Genomic DNA, 10,850 nt, shown 5'->3' with positions numbered 1-10,850 from the left:
TTGGCACACAAACCATATTCTGAAAGATACCTGGAGCCACCAAAGTAGCATTTAAATTGGGAGAGCATTGTGGGCATCAGGAAGTACACTATAAATGAACTCCAGGTGCAGGGCAATCCTTGGAGAGAGGACCCCTGTGAATTTAGTGTTTTGGGCTAGCTGTTTTAAAGTTTTGGGTTTTTTTTTTTTTTTTTTTGGTAGTCTTTAAAAAAAAGTTATATGCATGCATGATTGTGCAGGGAGGAGGGTGTGTGATATGGCACGCAAAGTCAGAAGACAATTGTGGTGTTGGTTCTCTCCTTCCTCTCGAAAACCCATAGTTAAGAGTTTCTGTTAGTGACTGGAGAGATGGCAGTCAGTAAAGTACCTACCATGCAAGCTTCAGGATCCAAGTTTAGGTCCCCAGAAGTCATGTAAAAGGGTATGGTTGTGTCTAACACCAGTGCTAGGGAGAAGACAGGTGGATCCCCTACTGGCCTGACAATCTAGTCAGAGACCTTGGTAAATTCTATAGTCCTTCCAAAGGAAGTAAATTGTTTAGAAGCCACAGCTTCCTCCCATTCTATTGGGCATGTAACCTATCCATGTAATTTTACCACCCTTTCCATCAAAGGCAGAGCTGTTTCTTCAGACTCTTAAAGACATCAAATGTGGTAGAAATGCTGTACAAGGTCCTACTCTTCAGCTTTAAGCTTGTCTTCACTCTCAGAATACCACCCACTGACACCATGTAAGGAAGCCAGACTTACTGGAGAACCGAGATGCCCCAGCTTCTGTCACCAGTTGCCAGGCATGTGACTAGAACCGTTTTGGACTCAACTCAGCTTTACCTTCAGCTAAAGCCATGTTAAGTGAACCGAGATGAGACCAGCAGAGTAACCAGCCAACTTACATAATCATGAGAAATGACAAGTCATTACTATCTTAAGCCATTAAATTTTTTTTGAGTGTGGTTTGTTTTGCAGCAAGCAGTTGCTAGCACAGTTGTGCACTTGTTTTTCAAGGAGAAAAATATGGGAAAAAACAAAACTTGAAAGTACTTTTAGTTTGAACAGACACAACTCCTTATTAGAAAAACAAACAAAACACTACTAACAGCAGCCTTTACTGTGTGAAAACACCATGCTAAGCATTTCATGTTATGCAACTTTATGTTCAAAACTTTAAAGTAGCCAGACATAGTGTACACACCTTTAATTCCAGCACCGAGCCCTTGAACTCTGGGTTTCAGGCCAGCTAGCACTACTGGGAGACTCTCAAGTACAATTTTTATATTTCCATAAATCACAAACCACCAACCACTAGAACATGCTTCAAACCCAGCTATATCTAAAGGCTGTTTTAGGCATTATCCTGTCTTCCCATATTTTAAAAAATGCTAAAAACTGGCTAGTCCAAAAAAGTCCTACTTTGTGGGATGAAACTTTATCAATGCAGTTTAGTAAAATAAGTAAGTTGGGGCTGGAGAGATGGCTCAGTGGTTAAGAGCCCTAGCTGTTCTTGCAGAGGACCTGGGTTCATCAGTAACTCCAATTCCAGGGGATCTGATGTCTTCTGGCCTCCTCAGGCACCGGACAACGTGGGTACACTTCTATACATGTAGGCAAAACATTCACACACATAACATTAAAAATTTTTTAAACTACTGAAAATACAGGGTTGGAGAGATGGCTCAGTGGTTAAGAACACTGGCTGCTTTGCAGAGACTCCAGGTTCAGTTCCTACCACCCATATGGCAGCTAACACTCCAGTTCCAGGGAATCTGACACCTTCTTCTGACCTCCACAGGCATTTCATGACATGGGTGCACTTACATGCAAGTAATACACTCATGCACACGCACACACACACACACACACACACACACACACACACACAAATCTATATTATTTTTTTTTGTAGTGTTTAGAACTAAACCCAGGGCCTTGCACATCTTGGGCAACTGCTCTATCACTGAGCAATTTTCCATCCCCAATAATAATGAGTCATCTCTCCAGCTCCAGCTGTGGTTTCTTTCAGTTTTGTTTGTTTCTGAGACAGGATCTTATTCTGCATCCCTGGCTGGCTTGGAACTCACTATGTAGACCAGACCTGCCTGTCTCCCAAGTGCTGAGATTAAAGGCACATACCACACTTGGCACTTGGCTAGTAAATAAGATTTTAACTAGAAAATTTGACTGCAAATAAAGAATATGACCTTCAAAATAATATAAAACCAAAACAAAGACAACATTGTAACTCTATCCTCTTATAGTCCCTTTTCTGAATATATCACCTTAGGAAAAGATATTCAATGGAAACAACACTGACAGGGCTAAAGCTGAGGGTCTTCTGAGCTCTGGGTCTAGAAAGCAGGGGCAGCTCTATTGGTATAGAGTGTCACCAAAACTACATCCCTAAGAAATATTTTAAATGTAGGTTTTGTGTTTGAGACAGGGCTTTCTGTAGCCCCAGATGGCCTATGTAGATCAGGCTGGCCTCAATCTCAAAGGTCTGCCTGCCGCTGTTTCCCCAGTGCTGGCATTAAAGCTATGTGCCACAACACCCGGCAAAATGTAGGCCTTTAAATTCACGGGAAATTTATTTTTTCTTTGGGCAGTACTAGGCATTGAACCTAGGGACTCATGTGTGTTGGGCAAGTGTTCTACCACTAAGCTACAGTCCCAGCCCTAATTCTTTCTAAGGTGAGGTTTTGTAGATAAGAAAACAGATGACCTGGTATAGTAGGAAGTGAGGCAGACTATGCAAAACAGAAATAAATTGAGAAAATTTGCTATTTTGGCAACCCCTTTGAAACAAAACTAAAAGAACACGTAAGCATGGATCAATAGCAAACACCATGACTTGACAGAACTCTTATCTACACTTGTGAAAACGTAGCTGTAGTATCCTAAAAAGAGACATTTAACTCCACTCATTGCAAGTTACAGTGGTCTGAAAATAAAGTATTTAGGGTCTATGCTTTGAAATGGGACACATAATCCATCAGAATATACTTTTTTAAAGTTTAAACCAAGATCAAATACATAGTACAACTAAATGTACAGCACCCTTTTAAAAAGAAAAAAAGCAGGGGGAGAATCTGTCCATAATTAAAACTTTATTGAAAAACTGACACCAAAATAGGAGATTATTATTTATAGCTTACAAAATCAAACATAATTATATGGTCTTGGTAGAGCAACTGAACTTAAGGCTTTCTGTGAGAAAACACAAATGCAGGAAGTTGTATAGATCATTAGTGTTGCTTTCTTCTAAATGAACAGCCTGCAAAGGAATCATGACAGTATATTAAAGTTTATTCCATTTTTGGTGTAATATTAGTGGCAAAAATGTACTTAAAAATATTTTATTATTTTTATTTTATATGTATGTGTGTATTGCCTGCACATATGGAAGTGCACCTATGTCATGCAATGCCCGCGGAGGTCAGAAGAAGGCGTCCGATCCCCTAGAACTGGAGTTACAGACAGTTGTTAGCTGCCATGTGGGTGTTGGGATTTGAACTCGGGTCTTCTGCAAGAACATTCAGTGTTCTTAACCACTGAGCCATCTCTCCAGCCCAAAATGTACTTTTTAAGTAAAAGAACTCAAGTTTTAGGAATCTTAGATTAACTACATTTAGAGATAGTAGATTTTAAATAGAAAAATTAAGTTTTAGGGATATTATGATTAACACCATAAATTTTCTATAATAAATGTTATCAGATTTTATTCTAACATAATCATAATGGTCACTCATGTTTCAAGTGCTACAATGAAATCTATTTAAGATCATAAACTTGAATTCAATTGTTAAAACTGTTTTGAAGATACATATTCCCCCCTTCCTCTTCTCAGTTTCCCAAGAAAGTAACTTTATTAGCATTCTTCTCAGATGTTAGGCATTATGCTACAGATGCCCACTTTTACCTCATCTCTCAGCATATTCATGTAAACTTCCAAAATGATGGCATGAAATAAAAGTTTCAGCAATCTTCCATGTGAATATTAAGAGCGATATGACTCTTACATGCGTTTTGTTGACTTTGTACTCAGATCTCACCCAACCACACAGAATAGATCTTGGATTTTCTACTAGAACGTGGAATTCACAAGCTCCCAAAAATATCACAAATTTCAAGTATCATGGAAGTACAAATTTGTCTATACCACTATGGAAAACTATACACACAATTCTTTTTTCTTATTGTATTAAAGTAGGGTATTTAATTGATACTAAATTTTAGTTATCTGTTCATTAGGTGGTAGTGATAAGAAAAGTCTTAAGTCATATGAACCAAATACATACAAAATAAAGTGTCTTAAAAACCCCATAGTTTTGGGGCTGGAGAGATGGCTCAGTGGTTAAAAGTACTGACTGCTCTTGCAGAGGACACAGGTTCAATTTCCAGCACCCACATGGTGGTGACAAACTGTCCTTAACTCCAGTTCCAGGGAAATCCCAAAGCCGCCTTCTGACCTCTGTGGCACTGCACGACATGGGTACACTCACATATACGCAGGCAATGCACTCATACACATAAAATAAAAATAATAAATAAAATGTAAAAAAACACAAAAACAAAAAATCCCCAGCTTAAAAAGTCCTGTGTCCTACTATATGCAATTATACTTGCTTTCATTCTGATTTGTTTTTAATTTATTCCAAGCTAAGTGCATAGATGAATATTAAGATCTGGCCATTCTAAATGTGAAAAATAAAGATCACTACGATGTCAAGAGCATAAATCTATTTAATGGAACTAGGGACTCAACTTAAATAAAAAAAATTAAATCTCATAGCCAGGAATCTCATAGCCAGCCGTGGTGGCACACGCCTTTAGTCCCAGCTGCTCAGGAGGCAGAGGGAGGTGGATCTCTGTGAGTTCAAGGCCAGCTGGGGCTACAGGGAGACCCTGTCTCAAAAAGACCACCCCCACAGAAAAAATTTTTAAATCTCATCACTAGGTTAGAAAATGCCAAATGATATACCTTCTGTGAGTCTGGCCTTTCCTCCTGTAGGCTGGCACAACACTGTTGAACAACCTACACAAAGAACCACTGTCTGAGCATGGCTGAAAACCGTAGTAATCTTGTAGCAACCTAAAAAGGGAAGGGAGGCAATATAATTATAAAATGTGAAAAGATAAAAACCAGTACCAGTTCATCTTACGTTTAGTAATACACAAATATTTATATCAGTAAAGTTTTATACATTTTCCATAAACATTGGTGCTTGCTGTAACAGCAAGCCATATATGTAAAACTATTACAGTGGCTATGTTATTTTTATTTTATTTTTGTATGAATGTTCTGCCTGCATGTATGTAAGTTCACCTATACATGCTATGCCCACGGAGGCCAGAAGAGGACGTTGGGTCCCCTGGAGCTGGGGTTATGGACCATTCATGAAGGTGCTGGTAACTGAGTCCTGGTTCCCTATAAGAATAGCCAGTGCTCTTAACCACAGAGCCATCTCTTTACCAGAGTCATCTCTTCATCCCTGCCACATTAATCTCTTTTAAAGGTGAAATATTTTTATTAAAGTTAGTATTTCAAAAACAGTAATTTCAGCATGTAATAGATGTTTGGTTTTTTTCATGCTATGTCTTCAAAGTTCAGTGTATTTTTCTCTTAAAAACCATCTCCATTTTCACTGGCCACACTCCAACTACGGCACACATGTATGGATAATGGTCAACACATTGAACAGTACAGTTTCAGAGTGAACAATAAGCATACTTTCAGTGCATGATGCAAAAGAAAAATCATCCACCTTTATGAACAGTCTAAATCTAATAAATCTGATGACTAGCCTTGGACCATCTTCACCTCCCATGTTTCTACTTTGGTTTGAGTTTATTACAAAAATCTCCCGTGTGACAATTCTGTAATCTCACTTCTATTCAACCGAGGGTCCTGATTTAGAAACTTTCAATCTTTTCGGACATTTCCTTTAGGAAAATAAGAACTGTAATCTTACCTGGACATTTTACATCCATGAAATAAGAATTTGGGCTTTGAACTAGCCGTTTCTTTTTATGTTTTTTCTTTTCCTCTTCCAAGGACGGATGTAGCAAATCTCTAGCCAACTGAATAAGAAAACGTATTATTTACTGCTGGAGTTAAACCACAAGGCTGGCCTGTTTAAACAAGCCATACACGGACTACACATAGAAAGTAGAGGCGACACTTCAGATGTTACAAGTTACTTTTAAAATTCGGATTGCTTTCATCCACACTGTGTTGGCCGAGTCCCTATAATAGGACTTTATGGCGATCAGGACACATATGGGCAAGGTGATTCCGTTCTTCACTTCAACAGAGCTAAGTAAGAACGAGACTCTCGGGCCCTTGATTCGCTGAAACCACCGACGCCAGGGTGATTTCTGGCCCGGGGTTCAACGTCTGCTCTGACTGCCAGGAGTGGGCTGACGTGTGCCGGCCCTGGAGGGATGAATGTCAGCAACAGCGTGGACAGCCAAAACGAGAAAACCTCTCCCCAGAGAAGGCAGAGTGCGCGAGCCACGAAGCCCGAGGACTCGGAAGCACTCCGGCCGGCCGGATCCAGTCGACACAGCAGGGGCGGCTGCGCTTCGCCAGGCTCCCGCCCAGGCAGGGCCAGCCAAACCGGGCTGGGCAAGTCCGGACAAGCCCAGCGTGCCCGCCGTCCGAGAGTCCCGGCCTCGGCGGGCAGCACTCACCCGGGAGCCGCCGGGCCCAGCCAACCCCGGGTCGCCGGACTCACTGAAAGCCCGAAATACTCCCCGAGTCCCAAGTAAACCACTCACAGGCATGGTGACCGCTTCTCCGCACTGCCGCTCCAGGTCTGGCAAGAGCCCGGCATCAACTTCCGGGATAGAGGCGGCGGGGTGGGGCGGACGGGACGCCAGGCCGGCCGCTCTGGGCGCTCGTCTCGGTGGTGCGGCTCCGCCCGACGGCTGGCCGGGGCAACTAACTGAGTGAGGGTGGCAGGCACTGAGCAAGGGCCTGGGCCTAGGAATTTACTGGCTTCTGCGTTAGGCTGGCTGCAGCCTTTGCCAGCGAGCCCAAGGCCAGGGGAGGAGCGTTCGGCCTTGGGCATTGTAAAGTGAAGCCAGGCCAGCCAGCCGCTCCCTGTTCACTTTACAAGGGGCACAAGGAGTGACATGACTAGTCTCTGTTCAGTGTGTTAAAAATATGTTACTGGGCCGGGCGTGGTGGCACACGCCTTTAATCCCAGCACTTGGGAGGCAGAGGCAGGAGGATCTTTGTGAGTTCAAGGCCAGCCTGGTCTACATAGTGAGTTCCAGGACAGCTGGAGCTACAGGGAGACCCTGTCTCAAAAAGACAAAAAAAAAAAAAAGAAAGAAAGTTACTGAGGTTAGGAATGTAACGCAGTTACCTGAGTGCTTTCTCTGCATGCATGAAACCCTGGGTTCAATCCCCAGCACCGAAAAATAAATGAATGAATAAATAGGATTAACTAGTAAGATCTGACAAAAAGGGATGTGAAACAGGTTAATAGCTTGTGTACACACCTTCTAAGGTACAGTGTTCCAAGTTCTATACATTATATGGCTTTACCTCAGGTTTGCTTTGCTCTGAAATCCCTTTTAAACAGTACCCATTTGCTGTTGTGTTTGATGCACCAAGAAACACCCCCCACCCCCCAACCCCTGAATGGCCCTGAAGATGTCAATGTTCTGATCCCTGTAAACGTAATTACACTTGGCAAGTGTAATTAAGGTTGTTGGCTTTGCTGTTGTTTTTGTCTGTTTCATTTGTGTTTTCAAGACAGGGTCTTGCTGTATAATCCCGGATAGCCTCAGACTCCTGATTCTCCCTCTTCAGCCTCTAGAATGCTGAGATGACAGTCTTTGAAGATGGAAGAAGGGACTGTGAGTCAAGGAATGAGGGCAGCCTTCTAACATGCAGGAAGTCAAGGGATTGAGAATCCAGAAAGGAACACAGCTCTCCCAAGTCCTCGATTTTAACCCATTGAGACCTGGGTCAAACCTTTTAAAGTACAGAACTGTGAGATAAAATTTGTATTGTATTGGGACTGGAGAGATGGCTCAGCTGTTAAGAACACTGGTTGTTCTTGCAGAAGACATGGGTTCGAATCCCAGCACCCACATGGCAGCTAACAACTGTAACTTCAGTTCCAGGGGATCCAATGGCCTGTTCTGTCCTCCGCGGGTATTGCACGACACGGGTGCAAAGACCTACATGCAGGCAATACACTCATACACATAAAAAAGTAATAAATAAAAAATTTTAAAAACACTGTATTGTTTTAATCCATTAAGTTTATAGTAATTTCTTATAGCAACAATAGAGAAACAATACAGTAGTGAAGACCTAGGTACGCATCACCCAATTTTGTCAAATCCTAATCTCACTGTTTTCCTCCTGATCCTGATCTTTCACAACTAAACAACACTACAGGGAACATTTTTGTAGATAAGGTTTGGGGTATATCTTTATTTTCCCTGGGATAAATTTCCTAAAAGAGAAGTTGCTAAGTCAAAAAAAAGTTCTATACATTATAAAAAGAACTTGTCAAATTATCCTCTAAAAAAGTTAAAACAGGGCCAGCAAGATGGCTCAGTGGGGTAAAGTGCTTTGTTGCCAAGCCTTATGATCTGAGTTTGATACCTAGAACTCACAGAGTGGAAGGAGAAAAGTTGGCTCCTGAAAGTTGTCCTCTGACCTCTACATGCATGGCACGGCACATGCACACCCACACACATACACACACAACACAAATGTTTTATTTTTTTTTTAAAGTTAATTTGCATTCCAAGTAAAAATGTGTGAGAATACATGTTTTGCATCCTTGGCCATACTGAATATTTTGCTGTCCTCTAGCCTAGTCAGTCTAAAAGAACTAAGTCGAATTTTTTCACACTTCACTGTGATTTCAGTGAACATTTTTCATATACCAATGTTGCTAACACTTTTCTATTGAGATGTTCATCTATTTCTTATTTATCCTTCCATAATAAGGATATTCAACATGAATCATATATGTTGCAAATATTTTCCCCAACATTTCCTATTAATTTTTTTTTGTTTTTTCTATTTGTTAATTTTAAAATTTTATTTATCTTTATTTTTTATGTGTTATGTTTTGCCTGCGTGTATAGAGGTACACCATGTGCATGCAATGCCCATAAAGGCCAGAAGAGGGCATCAGATGCCTTGGAATGGGAATTACAGATGGCTGTTAGCAGCCCTGAGTACTGGGAGCCAAACCTGGGTCCAATGCAAGTGCAGCCATCTAGACTCCTTTGGGTGATTTTTAAAACAATCATAAAATGGTGCTTTGTTTTGCTTTTGTAGTGTTGAGAATCAAACCTAGGACTTTACTGAGCTATACCACCAGCTCAGAAGCTTTTAATATTATCTATTCAAACCCGCATATTTCAAATCTCTTGCTTTTTCTTTTATGTCGCGTCTTGTGGGGTTTTCTTTTTCATGTTTAGGTACTGCTATTTCATGTTCCCTGTGTCTGTTTTCTACTATGGTATGTTTCTTGAAGGTCAGGATTTATTCTCTCCTTGGATGCTTAGTACTAAGCTCCCCAGCAATGCAGTGAGCTCTGTGTTCAACATAGCTGATTTGATAGTTATTCTTTGTGGATTAGCCACGTGGTTCAGCTAGTTCTAGTTCTAGTTCTAGTTATAACTTTACTAGACTTTTCTTGATGCATGCCTTTGATCATTCCTCTTTCTGAATTTGGTTAAAAAAAAAGACCACTGAATTCTGGGTAGGCCTCAGTTAAGTCCTTTCTAAACTCAGGAAAACAATTTGTATTTAGTTTAGGATTACATGTAGTAACTGCAGCTGCTTCTCTGGGGAAATGTGCATAAGCAAAAGAAATGAAATTCTGTTTTTCCATTAGATAAAAGCTGATTCAAAGACTAATAGTTAAAGGACTCAAAGTGTTAAGAAGAATGGTGTTCTGTTTATTCACAGCAAAAAACTTACTCAACTGTTTTTTAAAATTTCTGCAATACACAGAGCAGCAATGTAAACCCTCTTTCCTTGGAGCACAGAAACTTAACTCAGCCACTTAAGCCTCTCAAGTTGTTTTCCTATAAATGAAAATAGTCCATGTATGTGTGTGTGTGTGTGTGTGTGTGTGTGTGTGTGCGTGTGTGCTTATGGAGGCCAGAAGTCAACCTTGGTATAAGTTCCTCTGGAGCCATCTACTTAGTTTTTCTTGTTTTTATTTTGTTTGTTTCTTTTTTTTCTTTTTTTGTTTTTGTTGTTGTTGTTGTTTTGTTTTTAGATAGGGTCTCCCTGTGGCCTGGAACTCACTATGAAGACCAAGCTTGTCTCAATTTCACAGACACTGGCATACCTCTGCTTCCTGAGTGCTGGGATTAAAGGCATGTGCCAGGGATTCTCCTGTTTGGGACTCCCCATACTGGAATTACAAATATGTGCCATCCCGCCTGGTTATTTATATGGATGCTGTGGATCAAATTCAGGTCTCTGTACTTGTATGGCAAATACTTTACCCACCAAGCTATCTCCGAACCCCCTAAAATGAATATTTCATAAGGTTAAATGAAGATAGAATAAGGCAGTGCAGAGTATTGCAAGCGCTCAATGAATGTCACTACAAATTCACTGTTCTAGTTGATAATTAAAAAAAAAACAGTTGAGGGGTGAAATGGCTTAGTGGTTTTGTAAAAGTGTAGAACCCTTGAGACCCTTTTCATTCACCCGCTACCCCCCAATCCCTCCAGACCCCCACTAATTGCTCTTTTAGCTTCTGTAAAATGCTTGGCTGCTGCTTTAGACATGCCTAGACATACCCTGGCATGCCCTGACCCCCACCTGCTATTCCCCACCCCCCTTCCAGGAAACTATAG

General features: G+C 41.0%; 1 protein-coding gene across 1 annotated transcript; it reads right to left on the bottom strand.

Annotated features, from left to right (window-relative positions):
- Positions 1–3,078: 3,078 nt before the first annotated feature.
- Rps27l (ribosomal protein S27 like) lies at positions 3,079–6,921 on the bottom strand. Its single transcript, XM_008853015.3, has 4 exons — positions 6,774–6,921; positions 5,966–6,074; positions 4,975–5,085; positions 3,079–3,267 (listed from the first exon to the last, which is right to left on the bottom strand). The coding sequence occupies exons 1-4, from the start codon at positions 6,777–6,779 to the stop codon at positions 3,239–3,241; spliced, it is 255 nt and encodes an 84-aa protein (XP_008851237.1). The 5' UTR covers positions 6,780–6,921; the 3' UTR covers positions 3,079–3,238.
- Between the last annotated feature and the right edge of the window lie 3,929 nt (positions 6,922–10,850).

Source organism: Nannospalax galili, unplaced genomic scaffold, assembly GCF_000622305.1.
Source record: "Nannospalax galili isolate Female #2095 unplaced genomic scaffold, S.galili_v1.0 scaffold407, whole genome shotgun sequence".
In the NCBI taxonomy this organism is placed as follows: domain Eukaryota; kingdom Metazoa; phylum Chordata; class Mammalia; order Rodentia; family Spalacidae; genus Nannospalax; species Nannospalax galili.
This window is presented reverse-complemented; position numbering and strand designations above follow the sequence as displayed.

What these genes read in the sequence shown, in the direction of transcription:
- Rps27l (XM_008853015.3), bottom strand. An exon ending in CATGGATGTAAAATGTCCAG is followed by an intron (nt 5,086 to 5,965) that starts GTAAGATTACAG and finishes TTCCCTTTTTAG; the next exon opens with GTTGCTACAAGATTACTACG. An exon ending in AAAGGCCAGACTCACAGAAG is followed by an intron (nt 3,268 to 4,974) that starts GTATATCATTTG and finishes ATTCCTTTGCAG; the next exon opens with GCTGTTCATTTAGAAGAAAG.